Source organism: Schistocerca piceifrons, chromosome 10 (assembly GCF_021461385.2).
Source record: "Schistocerca piceifrons isolate TAMUIC-IGC-003096 chromosome 10, iqSchPice1.1, whole genome shotgun sequence".
Classification (NCBI taxonomy): domain Eukaryota; kingdom Metazoa; phylum Arthropoda; class Insecta; order Orthoptera; family Acrididae; genus Schistocerca; species Schistocerca piceifrons.
In genome coordinates, this window is record NC_060147.1 from 117,641,657 (window position 1) to 117,659,783 (window position 18,127).

Sequence of the window (18,127 nt, forward strand, 5' to 3'; positions counted from 1 at the left end):
GGTTATCAAACCACTTTCAAGCTATTTCTCTATCGTTCCACTCTGAAACAGCATGAAGGGAAAAATGACCACTTAAATCTTTCCGTGCAAGCTCTAATTTCTCTTATTTTTTTATGATGATCATTACTCCCTATGTAGATGACTGCGAACAAAATATTTTTGCATTCGGAGAAAGCTGGTGATCAAAGTGTCATGAGAATATCCTGCCACAACAAAGAATGCCTTTGTTTTGATTACTGCCACCCCAATTTTTGTATAGCATCCATGGCACTCTCTCTCTTATTTTGCAATAATACAAAATGAACAGGCCTCCTTTGAACTTTTTCGATTTCTGCAGTCAATCCTATCTGATGCAGGTCTCACACCGTGCAACAGTACTCCAGAAGAGGATGGACAAGCATAGCGTACACACTCTTTAATAGACCGGTTGCTATTCCTGCCAAAAACTCACTGTCTTTGATTTGCTTTCCCCACATTATCTATATGATAGGACCAATTTAAACTGCTCGTAACTGTAATCCCTAATATTCAGTTGAATTCACAGTTTTTAGATTTGCTTGATTAGTCATGCAACCAGAATTTAGCAGGTTTCTTCTAGTGCTCACGGGGATAGCTTCATATGTTTCATCATTTAGAGTCAACTGCCATTTTTGCACCATACAGATATCTTGTCTAAAATATTTTGCAATAGGCTCTGATCATCTGATGATGATGATGATATGATGATGATGATGACAAGGGTAAAACTAAACAGAATAAAGATAAGGAATGAATAACTCCTGGGTTGCATCTTGAGTTAGGAATAGACAGCTCTACTTTACTTAAATCAGAAGATGAGCTGGAGTGAAAAAACTGAAACCTCATTACCACCATTATCGTAAAATCATCCAGTTTGTTATTAAAAAAGCAAAACACATCCACTACACTAAAAGTGAAACACTACAAGAATAAGGCAAAAAGAGTGTGGAACATTACTAAGCAAGAGATGGCAGAAATGATAACTATTTCAATTCACTGTCCATTTCCTCACTGTTGAAACAAATGTTGCATTCACTAGTAAAAAACAAAATACAGATGCATTAAATTTACCTGTGCAGGCATTGCACACATTACCAACTGATATTAGCTTCAAAAATATAAACACTAAGAATGTTACATAGTTCATCAGGTCACTAAAAAGTAGTAACTATGTTGGTTATGATGATATTTCTAGGGGACTATTAAAATCTTGAGCCGGCTTTACAGGATTACCCTTATGTTTCCTTTGTAATCAATATTTCCTGGCAGATTTAAATAAGCTGTAGTAACAACCATCTATAAAGGTGAAGATAAGCAAACCACCCCTCAGCACAAATACATTTTATTCCCCTAGTCTTTCCAAAACTATTGAAGATGGTAGACTATGATACAATACAGACTCACTTAACTGAGCAGAAGCTGTAAACTGCCTCTCAGTTTTGCTTGCTTGAAAGACTTGCAACCCTGGCAATGCTTTGCAACTGCTAAGTATATATGTAAAAAAGACCCAATGAAATGGATTGGCGAAATCAAAACAGATCTGAAACTAGCAGGAATTACACCAGAGGATATCCAAAACAGGGAAATCTTCAGATCCAAAATTCACAAGTGGCAAGTTGACCAAGAGGAGAAACCAAAGAAGAAGACTGGAACAACGTGGTCTCAAGAAAGAAAAGAAGCCTACGGTAAAAGAATGAAAGAAGTATGGGCACAAAGAAAGGCAAATGCAAGTCACTAAGTACTTTGCGTAGTCCTAATGGGCTCATTCGTGTGTCCCCTAACTCCTCCTCCACCCTCTCTCTGTCCATCTCCTCCTCTCCCCCCCCCCCCTCTCATTGTCCATGTACTTCTCCTCCCCCTCACACTATCCATCTCCTCCTTCCCTTCAATCTGTCCATTTTCTCCCTCTTCCCGTCTCTCTCTTGCCTTTAGCCTTGTTTATTGTTATTGCAAATGAAACCTTGATTGGGAACTGAAGTCACTTAAAATGAATGGGTAAATTGATTGGGATCATCAACATGAGGGGTACAGAAGAGACCTCTCCAGGTGCTAGATATGTGAGGATAATAGCTTCAATGACAGTATTTATCATAGTTTTAATCTATGAAGGTTATGAATGCGAGGTTTCATATGATTCATATTCCATAATAATACTATAATCGTACATTGATAAGCCATAAATACAAGATTCCTTTTTCCTCTTATTATTGACTGCGAATGGTCTTGCCACAGTGGTAACACCAGTTGCTGGCAGTTAAGCACTGCTGGGCTTGGATGGGTCACCGTCTTGGTCTGCTGAGTGCTGTTGGCAAGCAGAATGCACTCAGCCCTTGTGAGGCCAATTGACAACCTGCTTGATTGAGAAGTAGCAGTGCCAGTCACGAAAACTGACAACGGCCAACAGAGTGGTGTGTTGAGCACACGCTCCTCAGTATCCGCATCCAGTGACGCCTAAGGGCTGAGAAGGACATGGTGGCCGATCGGCATCATAGGGCCTTCAAGGCATCTTCGGACGGTGTTTGTTTCGTTTGTTCTTAATACTGACTGCGACAACGAAAACAAAGCAGCAATTGTTGTGTAAAAAATTTTTGTTTAAAATTACATATGAGGAGGAAGAATATAATTATGTCAAACAAATAATTTGTCTAATGGTTTAAATGCCCTGATATCCAAGTTAAAACAACTGTGAGAATGAATATGAAACCACACCTTTTCATGTTATATTATTTAAAAATATACAGCCTGTGTCTCTCCAAATGTTTATTAGAGTAACATGTGAAATTGTGAAGTAAATCGGTCAGGAAATTTTCGAGATATTTTGTAAATGTTACCCTCTAGCACACTATATATATGTATTTATGTATTAGATATATCAAAAATATATTGCCTATGTCTGTCCGATTGTTTATTTCAGCATTGTGTAAAAATCTGAAGTAAATCAATCGAGAACTTATTGAGGTTTTTGGTAACAACTTTAAACAACAACTTGTCTTTATATAGTAATAGAGGTTTATATACCATGTACACTAATATAACATTTAGCCTATGTGTCTCAAACCATTTATTAGGGTATCGTGTAAAAATCTGAAGCACATTGGTCAAGAACATCTCTGCCCAAACTCTTTGCCTTTACAAATGTCTGTGTGTGTGTGTGTGTGTGTGTGTGTGTGTGTCCTTTTTTCCCACTAAGGTAAGTCTTTCCGCTCCCGGGATTGGAATGACTCCTTACCCTCTCCCTTAAAACCCACATCCTTTCGTCTTTCCCTCTCCTTCCCTCTTTCCTGATGAAGCAACTGTTTGTTGCGAAAGCTTGAATTTTGTGTGTATGTTTGTGTTTGTTTGTGTGTCTATCTACCTGCCAGCGCTTTTGTTTGGTAAGTCTCATCATCTTTGTTTTTAGATATATAACTACTAACTAGCTAACAGAAAACAAGGGCCTCACTGACAGACTGCATCAAAGACATGAGGTTTGCTTCAGAATGGGGGAAAGTAACATGTGGGGGGGTCCCTCAAGGATCAGTACTAAATACCTCCTTGTTCTTAATCCATACAAATGATCTACCAATCTTCCATTAAATTTAGAGGACAGCTCAGAAGCTGTAATTCTTGCTGATGGCACAAGCATACTAATCAAGGGCCCAATCTAAACCTTACCAGACACAGCTAAGACAATAGCTGAGCGGGCCTACAAGTAGTTCACAGCCAACAGTTTAAGTCCTAATTTCACAAAGATGCATATTATGTTATTTACAGTAAGCACAAATGATCTTCAAGCACCATAAGTGGACATTAATGGTAATACATTTAATGAAAAATCCCATGAAAAATCCCTTACAGCACAGGTTAAACAAAAACAGCACACAGATAAACTACACAAGAAGCTCAGAGCAGTGTTGTTGTTGTTGTTGTTGTTCCTCACCGAACAAGCATCAAAGACACTGACCTAAAGGTAAGTGTGTTGTCTTATTTTCAGTTTTTCATGTCCTATGGAATTATCTTTTGGGGCAATGCACTTAAAGTGGATAGTGACTTTATTTTGCAGAGGTGAACAGAGAGAATACTGTGTGAATCTCAATCAGTTCAAAACAAAATTGAAAATATGCATCATTACCAACTCAAAAGATTAACCAACAAAATTATTTTGTATATCTGTATGTATGTAAACAGCTTATGAAGCAGCTATGATGTGAAGCATACAGTCAGGCCATCAGTTCTGATGAGTCAGTTGAAGCTGGATGATGGTTTTACCTACTGTGTTTGAAGGCTGGGCCTCAAAAATAACCCATTTCACAATGGTTCGTAGAAGCTTCTCAACTTTATGTAGTACATTTTACAGTTATGCAGTAGAAAGAAAGATTTTTTTTTCCCTTGATGCATCAGTCTTCTGGCAAGTTTTATGCAGCCTGCCACAAATACCTCTCTTATACTAACCTCTTCATCTGAAATGACACTTGCATCCTATGTCCTCAAATATCTGTTGGATGTAATCCATTCTCTGTCCTCCCCTACAGTGTTTACCCTCTGCAACTCCCTAAGCACCAGTTACGATGTATTAACACGAGCTATCATCGCGTCCCTTCTTCTTGCCAGGGTTTTCCATATGCTCCTCCCTTCTCAGATTCTGCCAAGAACCTCCTCATTCCTTACCTTATCAGTCCAGCTAATTTTTATCATCTTTCTACAGCATCATACCTCAAACGCTTCAGTTCTCTTCTTTTACAGTTTTCCCACATTCCATTATTCACTACCATGCTCCAAACATAAATTCTTCAGAAATTTCTTCCTCAAATTAAGACCTATATTTGATAGCATTAGACTTCTCTTAGTCAGGAATGCCCTCTTTGTCTGTGCTGTGAAAGATATCAATAAACAAAAAGACAACAGTTTGCTGTTTGAGACATTCATGGATGAACAGTTCTTAATGAAGACTGTATTCATTGGTGATGCTACCAGCTGTGTGGGGACACATCCATCAATACAATACCAAGTTATGGGTTCATAAAAAACATATTTCATTACATATAAACCCTACAGCCCACAAGAGAGAATCTGTTGAGCTACCACACATGAGAGGCAGAACTGTCAATCTATATTTCTTTACGGAGTAAACTGCAAAATCTGCAGTTAACCTCAACATGTTACACGAGTAGGCAGTGTCAGAAATTGAAGATCTACATCTACGTGACTACTATGCATTTCACAATAAAGTGCCTGACAGAGTATTCATTGAACCATCTTCCAGCTATTGCTCTACTGTTCCACTCTCGAACAGTGTGTGAGAAAAACGAACACTTAAATCTTTCCATGTGAGCTCTAATTTCTCTTACTTTATTACATTGATCATTTCATATAATGAAGGCGGGTGCCAACAAAAATATTTTTGCATTTGGAGGAGAATGTTGGTGAATGAAATTTGGTGGAAAGGTCCTGCCGCAATGAAAAACACCTATGTTTTAATGATTGCCACCCCCCCCCCCCCCCCCCCCGCCCCATTCGCATAGCATACCCATGGCAATCTCTTCCCTATTTCACGATAATACAAAACAAGCTCCCCTTCTTTGAAGTTTTTCTGTGTCCTCTGACAACCCTGTCTGATGTGGATCTCACACTGCACACAGCAATACTCCAGAAGAGGACGGACAAGAATAATATAGGCGATCTCTTTAGTAAACCTAATGTACGCGATCTCTTTAGTGAACATAATGTAGGTGATCTCTTTAGTAAACCTATGTTCCAAGATTACTGCTACTGAAGTGGCCTTTGGTTCACTTTCCCCGAAACATTTTCTATGCTAGAGTACCAATTTAAGTTATTTGTAACTGTAATCACAGTTACAAATAACTTAAATTGGTACACTCACATAGAAAAGTTTCCTGTAATCCCTACCCCCATGAACCATGGACTTTGCCGTTGGTGGGGAGGCTTGCGTGCCTCAGCGATACAGATGGCCGTACCGTAGGTGCAACCACAACGGAGGGGTATCTGTTGCGAGGCCAGACAAACGTGTGGTTCCTGAAGAGGGGCAGCAGCCTTTTCAGTAGTTGCAGGGGCAACAGTCTGGGTTATTGACTGATCTGGCCTTGCAACACTAACCAAAACGGCCTTGCTGTGCTGGTACTGCGAACGGCTGAAAGCAAGGGGAAACTACAGCCGTAATTTTTCCCCCCGAGGGCATGCAGCTTTACTGTATGGTTAAATGATGATGGCGTCCCCTTGGGTAAAATATTCCAGAGGTAAAATAGTCCCCCATTCGGATCTCCAGGCGGGACTACTCAAGAGGACGACGTTATCAGGAGAAAGAAAACTGGCGTTCTACAGGTCGGAGCATGGAATGTCAGATCCCTTAATTGGACAGGTAGGTTAGAAAATTTAAAAAGGGAAATGGATAAGTTGAAGTTAGATATAGTGGGAATTAGTGAAGTTCGGTGGCAGGAGGAACAAGACTTTTGGTCAGGTGATTACTGGGTTATAAATACAAAATCAAATAGGGGTAATGCAGGAGTAGGTTTAATAATGAATAAAAAAATAGGAGTGCGGGTAAGCTACTACCAACAGCATAGTGAACGCATTATTGTGGCCAAGATAGACACTAAGCCCATGCCTACTACAGTAGTACAAGTTTATATGCCAACTAGCTCTGCAGATGATGAAGAAATTGATGAAATGTATGATGAGATAAAATAAATTATTCAGATAGTGAAGGGAGATGAAAATTTAATAGTCATGGGTGACTGGAATTCGAGAGTAGGAAAAGGGAGAGAAGGAAACATAGTGGGTGAATATGGATTGGGGGAGAGAAATGAAAGAGGAAGCCGTCTGGTAGAATTTTGCACAGAGCATAACTTGGTTCAAGAATCATAAAAGAAGGTTGTGTACATGGAAGAATCCTGGAGATACTAGAAGGTATCAGATAGATTATATAATGGTAAGACAGAGATTTAGAAACCAGGTTTTAAATTGTAAGACATTTCCAGGGGCAGATGTGGACTCTGACCATCATCTATTGGTTATGAACTGTGGATTAAAACTGAAGAAATTGCAAAAAGGTGGGAATTTAAGGATATGGGACCTGGATAAACTGACTAAACCAGAGGTTGTACAGAGTTTCAGGGAGAGCATAAGGGAACAATTTACAGGAATGGGGGAAAGACATACAGTAGAAGAAGAATGGGTAGCTTTGAGGGATGAAGTAGTGAAGGCAGCAGAGGATCAAGTAGGTAAAAAGACAAGGGCTAGTAGAAATCCTTGGGTAACAGAAGAAATATTGAATTTAATTGATGAAAGGAGAAAATATAAAAATGCAATAAATGAAGCAGGCAAAAGGGAATACAAACGTCTCAAAAATGAGATCGACAGGAAGTGCAAAATGACTAAGCAGGGATGGCTAGAGGACAAATGTAAGGATGTAGAGGCTTATCTCACTAGGGGTAAGATAGATACCGCCTACAGCAAAACTAAAGACACCTTTGGAGAAAAGAGAGCCACTTGTATGAATATCAAGAGCTCAGATGGAAACCCAGTTCTAAGCAAAGAAGGGAAAGCAGAAAGGTGGAAGGAGTATATAGAGGGCCTATACAAGGGCGATGTACTTCAGGACAATATTATGGAAATGGAAGAGGATGTAGATGAAGATTAAATGGGAGATACGATACTGCGTGAAGAGTTTGACAGAGCACTGAAAGACCTGAGTCGAAACAAGGCCCCGGGAGTAGACAACATTCCATTGGAACTACTGACGGCCTTGGGAGAGCCAGTCCTGACAAAACTCTACCATCTGGTGAGCAAAATGTATGAGACAGGCGAAATACCCTCAGACTTCAAGAAGAATATAATAATTCCAATCCCAAAGAAAGCAGGTGTTCACAGATGTGAAAATTACCGAACTATCAATTTAATAAGTCACAGCTGCAAAATACTTACGCGAATTCCTTACAGACGAATGGAAAAACTGGTAGAAGCCGACCTCGGCGAAGATCAGTTTGGATTCCGCAGAAATGTTGGAACACGTGAGGCAATACTGACCCTACGACTTATCTTAGAAGAAAGATTTAAAAAAGGCAAACCTACGTTTCTAGCATTTGTAGACTTGGAGAAAGCTTTTGACAATGTTGGCTGGAATGCTCTCTTTCAAATTATAAAGGTGGCAGGGGTAAAACACAGGGAGCAAAAGGCTATTTACAATTTGTACAGAAACAAGATGGCAGTTATAAGAGTAGAGGGCCATGAAAGGGAAGCAGCGGTTGGGAAGGGAGTGAGACAGAGTTGTAGCCTGTCCCCGATGTTATTCAATCTGTATATTGAGCAAGCAGTAAAGGAAACAAAAGAAAAAATCAGAATAGGTATTAAAGTCCATGGAGAAGAAATAAAAACGTTGAGGTTCGCCGATGACATTGTAATTCTGTCAGAGACAGCAAAGGACTTGGAAGAGCAGTGAATGGAATGGACAGTGTCTTGAAAGGAGGATATAAGATGAACGTCAACAAAAGCAAAACGAGGATAATAGAATGTAGTCAAATTAAGTCGGGTGATGCTGAGGGAATTAGATTAGGAATTGAGACACTTAAAGTAGTAAAGGAGTTTTGCTATTCGGGGAGCAAAATAACTGATGATGGTCGAAGTAGAGAGGATATAAAATGTAGACTGGCAATGGCAAGGAAAGCCTTTCTGAAGAAGAGAAATTTGTTAACATCGAGTACAGATTCAAGTGTCAGGAAGTCGTTTCTGAAAGTATTTGTATGGAGTGTAGCCATGTATGGAAGTGAAACATGGGCGATAAATAGTTTGGACAAGTAGAGAATAGAAGTTTTCGAAATGTGGTGCTACAGAAGAATGCTGAAGATTAGATGGGTAGATCACATAACTAATGAGGAGGTATTGAATAGAATTGGGGAGAAGAGAAGTTTGTGGCACAACTTGACAAGAAGAAGGGACCGGTTGGTAGGACAAAATCGTAGAGGGAGACCAAGAGATGAATACACTAAGCAGATTCAGAAGGATGTCGGCTGCAGTAGGTACTGGGAGTTGAAGAAGCTTGCACAGGATAGAGTAGCATGCAGAGCTGCATCAGACCAGTCTCAGGACTGAAGACAACAACAACAACAACAACAACTGTAATCGCTAAGTATTTAGTTGAACTCACAGTTTTTAGAGTTGTGTGATTTGTTGTGTAACTGAAATTTAGGGATTTCTTCTAATACTAGTGTAGATGACTTCAGCTTGTCATTATTTGGAGTGATTTACCACTTTTTTATGTAATTTTAGTCCCTAGGTAGGTGAAGGATTCAATGGTCTACAGTTGCTCACTGTATAGTGAGCATTGGGCAATTGTATTTTGTTCACTCACCACTAAGATTTTTGTTATAGCTTTATTAACAATGGGGAAGCTGTCATTTTCCAAAGTTATGGCGCTCCTCCACTCTATACTGTCATTGTTTGTCACTTTTTGGATGAGGAATTCCCACAGCCAGGGTAGGTAGCTGTGGAGGGGTTGCATAACTGCCTTACCTTAGGATCAATCCGTTTCAGATCAACACAGTCCAAATTTTTTCTTTGAGCTATCGAGCAATGCATGTATAAAGTTTGTATCAATGATTCTTAACATCTAAATAAAAGACTGAAAGTAGCTATTCATTTTGTTGCATTATATACTTTTTTCATCGTTTATAGAGAGACTGCAAATTAATTCGGTGTGTAGAGCAACAAATGCACCACGTTATATGATATGGAACATATGAATAAACTTAATAGTTTAGTTAAAATTTTATAATCTCCTTCTCAAGGCTGTATAACACTTTTGAAACTACACCATAACCTTATGGGAAAACTGGACACTGAACAATAACCCATATGTTGCAGCATTTTGTTGTACCAGATAGTGTGAGCGTGCATAACCAAACAGCATGTGATACATGTGCCTCCACGGACGGTCTATGGTCGTCACCTCGCAACCTGGACTCGTGGCACAGCAAACACTGTACCGTGTGCACAGCAGCCAGTATAAGCCTGGAAAGCCAAGCCCTCGGCCTCACATTTACTTGCTTATTGTATGCCTCACCTGTGAACCTGTATATTGATATGTTCAACAGCTATGAGATTTTGCACTGTTCTATACTTCATTCAATGTTATTGTGAATCTATTCTTGTAGTAGGAGAATAAACATGTTTAGTGTTCCTTCTGAGATTGTGTCTTTACACCTTTGCAACACATTTGTATGTAAGGTGATGTTGGTAGTGTTGTCACTGATGTCTGGTATAGATTAAAACACTAACTCCATTAAACACTCATAACATACATCAGTGAGTACCAGTACATGTACAATAGCGTGATCAACATGGGAGTCCATACAATCAGTTAATCCAACATGTCAAGTGTCATATAGACACTGTATGTTTCTTGTAACACAGTATTTCAGGTTCACCATTCATTCTGCTGCAGCTGAGTGGCGACGTTCATTGACAAGAGTGTGCCCAATACACATGCTTGACAGGGCAGAGATCTTGATACCTACAGGTCTAACGTACATGGTCTCTACCATACACAGCCCTAGTAAAATTAGTGAAAAACAGTCTCGATCACACAGCCATTTAATGAACATATGACCAGTTTTGGTACTAGTAGTAGGCCATCTTCAGATAACGTACCATCCACCTGACGATGATGATGCTCAGAACAGCTGTGCTGACCCAGTTGCAAAAGTGATCTTTTGTATGTTACCTTTGTGGTATGTACACACGTTATCCAACCGAAAGATCAGGTTACATAGAAAAATCAATCAGATACAGTCAGAGGCAGGTGTGGATACAAGAGAGACAGAGGTAGGGGGTTAGGGGAGTGATCGTACATGCATCAACTTCCAGATTTCACAACTAACTTTCTGAAAATAAACTGGCATGAAAATGGTAAGTAATTCTAGATGATACATGCTATGTTTAATGCAGGTTACTTTTCAGTTGCTAGCCCATGTGGATGGTCTTGTGGCCTGACCAGCTGCATATAATGCTCCAGGCAGCAAAAGGCAGCCATTCACAGGCTGACCATAGCTGCTGCTGGCAACAAACCTGACAGTTTGTGAGCTCACAGGTAGAACCAGCACGTCACAGGAAGTTGATTAAGAAAAACAAGGCAAGGAAAGATGGGACAAAGTCTCCACAAATAAAAAAATAACAGAAAGTCTGACTTCTGAAACATAGGGGGAAATGAATGAACAAAACAGCACTCTCTCATTTACATGTCTCATAGCCGCAGTCTATAGATATTTTCACAATTGTAGTGCTATGTCAAATAATGGTAACTGTGACTGCACATTTCAACTTTATATTATGTAAATTACTATGTACTCAGAGTTGTGAGAGTTTTTTGGCATTATAGTTCTTAAATAAATTGCATGATACATGCGCTTCTAAAATTTTTGGACTGTTGTTGTTGTGGTCTTCAGTCCTGAGACTGGTTTGATGCAGCTCTCCATGCTACTCTATCCTGTGCAAGCTTCTTCATCTCCCAGTACCTACTGCAACCTACATCCTTCTGAATCTGCTTAGTGTATTCATCTCTTGGTCTCCCTCTACGATTTTTACCCTCCACGCTGCCCTCCAATGCTAAATTTGTGATCCCTTGATGCCTCAAAACATGTCCTACCAACCGATCCCTTCTTCTAGTCAAGTTGTGCCACAAACTTCTCTTCTCCCCAATCCTATTCAATACCTCCACATTAGTTACGTGATCTACCCACCTATCTTCAGCATTCTTCTGTAGCACCACATTTCGAAAGCTTCTATTCTCTTCTTGTCCAAACTGGTTATCGTCCATGTTTCACTTCCATACATGGCTACACTCCATACAAATACTTTCAGAAACGACTTCCTGACACTTAAATCTATACTCGATGTTAACAAATTTCTCTTCTTCAGAAACGATTTCCTTGCCATTGCCAGTCTACATTTTATATCCTCTCTACTTCGACCATCATCAGTTATTTTACTCCCTAAATAGCAAAACTTCTTTACTACTTTAAGTGTCTCATTTCCTAATCTAATCCCCTCAGCATCACCCGATTTAATTTGACTACATTCCATTATCCTCGTTTTGCTTTTGTTGATGTTCATCTTATATCCTCTTTTCAAGACACTGTCCATTCCGTTCAACTGCTCTTCCAAGTCCTTTGCTGTCTCTGACAGAATTACAATGTCATCGGCGAACCTCAAAGTTTTTACTTCTTCTCCATGAATTTTAATACCTACTCCGAATTTTTCTTTTGTTTCCTTTACTCCTTGCTCAATATACAGATTGAATAACATCGGGGAGAGGCTACAACCCTGTCTCACTCCTTTCCGAACCACTGCTTCCCTTTCATGCCCCTCGACTCTTATAACTGCCATCTGGTTTCTGTACAAATTGTAAATAGCCTTTCGCTCCCTGTATTTTACTCCTGCCACCTTCAGAATTTGAAAGAGAGTATTCCAGTTAATGTTGTCAAAAGCTTTCTCTAAGTCTACAAATGCTAGAAACGTAGGTTTGCCTTTTCTTAATCTTTCTTCTAAGATAAGTCGTACGGTTAGTATTGCCTCACGTGTTCCAACATTTCTACAGAATCCAAACTGATCTTCGCCGAGGTCCGCTTCTACCAGTTTTTCCATTCGTCTGTAAGGAATTCGCGTTTGTATTTTGCAGCTGTGACTTATTAAACTGATAGTTTGGTAATTTTCACATCTGTCAACACCTGCTTTCTTTGGGATTGGAATTATTATATTCTTCCTGAAGTCTGTGGGTATTTCGCCTGTCTCATACATCTTGCTCACCAGATGGTAGAGTTTTGTCATGACTGGCTCTCCCAAGGCCATCAGTAGTTCTAATGGAATGTTGTCTACTCCCGGGGCCTTGTTTCGACTCAGGTCTTTCAGTGCTCTGTCAAACTCTTCACGCAGTATCTTATCACCCATTTCATCTTCATCTACATCCTCTTCCATTTCCATAATATTGTCCTGAAGTACATCGCCCTTGTATAAACCCTCTATATACTCCTTCCACCTTTCTGCCTTCCCTTCTTTGCTTAGAACTGGGTTTCCATCTGAGCTCTTGATATTCATACAAGTGGTTCTCTTCTCTCCAAAGGTCTCTTTAATTTTCCTGTAGGCAGTATCTATCTTACCCCTAGTGAGACAAGCCTCTACATCCTTACATTTGTCCTCTAGCCATCCCTGCTTAGCCCTTTTGCACTTCCTGTCAATTTTTGGACTAATGCTTTCTAAATGTTGTATTTCTCTGAGCTGCAATTTTTTGGAAGTTATGCTCAAGGAATATACATTGAGGAGACAAAAGTCATGGGATAATGATGTGCACATATGCAAATGGCGGCAGTATCATGTACACAAGGTACAAAAGGGCAGTGTATTGATGGCACTGTCATTTGTATTCAGGTGGTTCGTGTGAAAAGCCTTCAAATGTGATTACAGCTACACGACGGGAATTAACAGACTTTGAACATGGAATGGTAATTGGAACTAGACATATGGGACATTCAATTTTGTAATTAAATAGGTAATTCAATACTCTTGAGACACACAGTGTCAAGTGTGTGCTGAGAATACCAAATTTCAGGCATTACCTCTCACCGCAGACAACGCAGTGACCAATGGCCTTCAATAAATGACCGACAACAGCAATGTCTGCATAGTATCGTCAGTGCTAACAGATAAGCAACACTGTGGAAATAATGGCAGAAATCAAAGTGGGACATACGATGCATGTATCTCTCAGGGCAGTGCAGTGAAATTTTGTGTTAATGGGCCATGACAGCAGATGACGGATGTGAGTGCCTTTGATAACACCGTGACATTACCTGCAGCACCTTTCCTGGCTCGTGACCATGTTTGTTGAATCCAGGATCACAAGAAAACCACAGCCTGGTCAGATGAGTCCCAATTTCAGTTGATAAGAACTAATGGTAGGGTTCGAGTATAGTGATGACCCCAAAAAGTCATAGACCAAGTTTTGCAAGGTGGTGGTGGCTCCATAACGATGTGGGCTGTGTTACATGGAATGGACTGGATCCTCTGGACGTTCAACTACTTGGAGACCATTTGCAGCCATTCCTGGATGTCAAGCTCACAAACAACAATGGAATTTTTATGAGTGACTACGTGCCGTGTCATGTGGCCACTATTGTTCATGACTGGTCTGAACAACATTCTGGACAATTTGAGCAAATGATCTGGCCATCCAGATTGCCCAACATGAATCCAATCGAACATTTATGGTACACAATCCCGCTGCACTACACCAGGTAAAAGGAGGTCCAACATGATAATATGAGGCATCCCATGACTTTTGTCACCTCAGTGTACTGAGAACTGGTGCAAACAAATTATTATTGTTATTATCATCATCACATTACAACATACTACATGTGAAAATTTAATTAAATGATATATTATTATTACAGTAAAAGTTTTATGTATTATTCTCCCACCGAGAATAAAATTCTGGATCCACGCCTGGTCAGGTGGAGACGTCAATAATTTACAAACCACTCATCACTATGGATTCTGTTTATGAAATTTGCATACTCATACAGCTATCCTCCTTGGAAATTTAGTAATTCACATGCAGCAGATATCAGAATGCTGAAATCCCATCCTCGAACACGCTCCGGAGGCCACCAATAATGCGTCTCACAAGCACAGAGTCAACTGGGACTGCACAGGCCAGAAGGTATGAAAACCACCAGAAAACAGTGGAGCACGATTTTCAGTTCACTTGCAGATCAATTAGTTGAGTGGTGATTGTTACCACCTCATGAATCGCGCAAAATCAGGGGTGCTTGCGAGTTTGATTATTGATCACCTCGACAAAGTGGCATGATTAGGATTCCAGTATCTTAAAATTGAGCACATGTGAGTTAGTACAGTGCCACAGAATACAGGTGGGTGGGCAAATGAACTGAATAAGCATAAGTCAAATCATGTTATGAAACCTGCAACACTTGAAAGAATACCACAGACAACAACTGTGTGTACCAAATACTCCAGCTCCATAATTTCCGGTTTGCAGTGGGGTTGGTCATTCACCTGTATGTTCTTGGCCAATTCTGTCTCTATTTCCGACACAGATATGACTTCCAGCACTGAATACCATCGACATCCAGTTACTTCTTTGATACATCCTGTCTCTGAACCACTCTCAAACGTAAACGTAGAAGAGGAACCGGAGTTCAAGAGCCACTTTTTCAAGGCATTTGTTTGTTGTTTGTGTAGATATGTAGGAACCGCACAGCATCAAGCTTCTTAAGTGCACGCACCCTTCTTCATCAGAGTACCTCTAACTATTATTTTGTGCACGTACCCACCAACAAGTCAGGATGGTATCAGTGGAGAATACCCATTGTGATTATGCAAAATGACTATTAGGGCTCTGAGTGTTCACATTTACACATGTTCAAAGTCATCTTGGACATCCGATTTTTTAAATTCTTGTTTATTTTTCTGCTTTCCAAATCCCACAAAGTTCACCTGCATACCTTGCTGCACCAGTACCCCAAGAGAGATTTATGCGTATTTCCAGAATAAGTTTTTTACAGGCGCTTCCAGAATAACCCTATAGCTCTGAAACGTCGTGTGCATTGCTGCCTAACTTCTTGGTAAATTAAAAGAGTGACCAGAGCAGAAGCCCTGCTGCATTCAATGTGTTCTTCTTCACACCTGTCCAACCATTTGTGTAGTCCAGCAAGATATGGAGAAGAGCACCTATGGAGTTTTGAAAGCAGGAGATAGATAATAGCTCACAAAATGTTACATTTCATAAAAAACCAGTGTATCTCACTTCTTTTGCTGCTGTGTGTAGCCGTGCAATATTTTCTTCTTATCCTAGAGCTGTGTGATAGAGTCTCAAATTTTTAAAGGGTGCAAATACAGTACCTGCTTATTCACCATGCAAAGTGAAAATTATTTAATCTGGTAAACTCCAGGAGGTTGCATGGGACACCAAAACAAATACTTTTTTTCTACTGTCATAATTTCCTGAGAGCATTTTTTAATACAGAAGATGGCATATTCATTCTTTAGTTGTAACGACTGATGTGTTTTTGTGACGGATCCTGTTGTACCTGTAGAGGGCATGATTTGCTTTCAGTTGTAATAGCTGTTTCACATTTACATTTAGTTGTACATCTTTACTAATGGAGCAATACACCTGGAGTGAGTACACTCCTACGGTCGATGCTTACTATACAGCAAACCACAATGGACAAGCAGCACACTGGATTTATCAACAATATCCCCATCACCATGCCCAGCTTCAGTGTTTTGGTGTGCGTCAATGTCTGTGCGAGACTGGGTCATTTAGCAGATTACCTGGAGTGGGCCATAGTTGCACAATACAAGCTATGTAATTTGAGGAAGCTGTCCTGCAGCATGTGGACAAAGATTCTTCCATCAGAACTCATGTAATTGTGTGTAATATGGGGATGAATGAGCAACTGTTACTTCCATTTCCCTTATAGCATGTGCACGATCCAGAGCCAGTTTATTATCTACTCAGAGCGTGGTTTTTGCAATGGTACCTGAGACAGTGTCAAATGCATCTGCATTTCCAACCTCTGTGCTGTTTACAGATGATGCAACTTCAAGTCGTGATGGAGTCTTCAACATCCACAATTCACATGTCTGGAATGAGCTTAATTCACATTTACTCACACTCATCAATTGTAGTTCTATGTGAATGTGCGATGAGGTGTTGTTGGTGACTGTTTAATTGGGTCACATCTCCTCCCTAGGCCACTGAATGGCAGTCTTTTTTAAGGAACCTTCACACTAAAAACCAACTCCAACATACTCGGTTGACAGGTGTTTCCAACTCGAAGTTTGACTTGGTTTTCAACTGCTGTTTGAAGTCGCGAGTCTGAACAACTAGTTGAGGTAAGTTCTGTCTCGAGTTTGTAACTTATGGTCAGTGAGCAAAAACACGGCAGAGTTGTGTGACTTGCGTATGCGCATTTGCCGTGTCGTCTGCTGTGTTTCTTTCACCAATGGCAACTCAAGTGTCATCAACAGATCCAACAATTCAGTTTTTGTTAGAAATTAAAATGAGGAAACCTCTGTAGGATCCTTCTGATTCTGCATACAGAGACAGATGTAAAAGGAAAGATTTGTTGAAAGAAGTTTCGGATAAAACTGGTTAACGCTTGTGGAGTGTGAAAGGAAATGGACAAATATGAAAATACAGTACCATCATGAGTATTATAAAATGGTCAAAACTAAAAGTGGGTCTGGGACAACTGAGATTCTACATACCAAAATGGATATTTTACGAGCATACGAAGTATTTGGAAGGCGTCAAAAAATCGGGGAGACGAATATTTACAATCTTAAGTAAAATGTCATCCACTAGTGTAACTGAAGCTATAAGACCTTTGGTCAGAAATTTTGTAATTGCAACTGTATTTTGTCATATCATTTTGTCAACATCTGATACAAAGTAGTTTGAAAACTAATGGCTTACATTGTTAGTAAGGATTTGGTTTGGAGGTTTTTAATTACATTTTTCTTTTCACTCAATATTCATTTATTAATATTTCTCTTACCATACAAAGTAGATTGCAAAATTCATCCCTTATATTTTTTGAAGTTCTTAGTGCATTGCCTCCCTTTCTCTGAAGACATTTATTTTGCAGAGACATCTTCAACTGCCATCTGAAACCCTGCCTGTTTCTGGATCTTTGACATCAAAACTGCCAGATGGTGAGTAAACTGTGGCACTTTTTTAGTTCTTCTAAGAAAACTGTGCAAAGACACAGTTGCAGAAGTCACTAACATTGTTTTTTCAGGACTTAAGTGCATAGTTGTTATAAGACACCGAAAAACTGCTTATACTATTCCAAAACATTTCTCCACACATCTTCTAGCATGAAATATTTGGTAATTAAACATTCTTCCCTGGCTATCTTTCTCTTGCCATCCTGTGTATGGTTTCATCATGTACTCTGAAAGAGCAAAAGCATCATCTCCCATCATAACAAATGGGAAATCTTCACAGTCAAAATCTATTTCCATTGCTTATCTGAAACAAAAAACAAAAACACCGAACATATGTTTACAAAGAGTTTGAAACTGTTGTCAA

The 18,127-nt window shown here is 39.7% G+C and overlaps 1 protein-coding gene across 6 annotated transcripts in view; it reads right to left on the minus strand.

Annotated features, from left to right (window-relative positions):
- Nucleotides 1-18,127, minus strand: part of LOC124718910 (GA-binding protein subunit beta-1-like) — a 93,985-nt gene that overhangs the window by 68,716 nt on the left and 7,142 nt on the right. For 4 of the 6 annotated variants that reach the window (XM_047244563.1, XM_047244560.1, XM_047244562.1 and 1 more), the window contains one exon: nucleotides 17,592-18,067. The exons of the other annotated variants lie outside the window; for them this stretch is intronic. In XM_047244563.1, coding sequence (XP_047100519.1) covers nucleotides 17,592-17,617 — 26 coding nt within the window. In that variant the 5' untranslated portion in view covers nucleotides 17,618-18,067. The remainder of the gene's footprint in view (nucleotides 1-17,591; nucleotides 18,068-18,127) is intronic. 6 annotated transcript variants of the gene reach the window in all.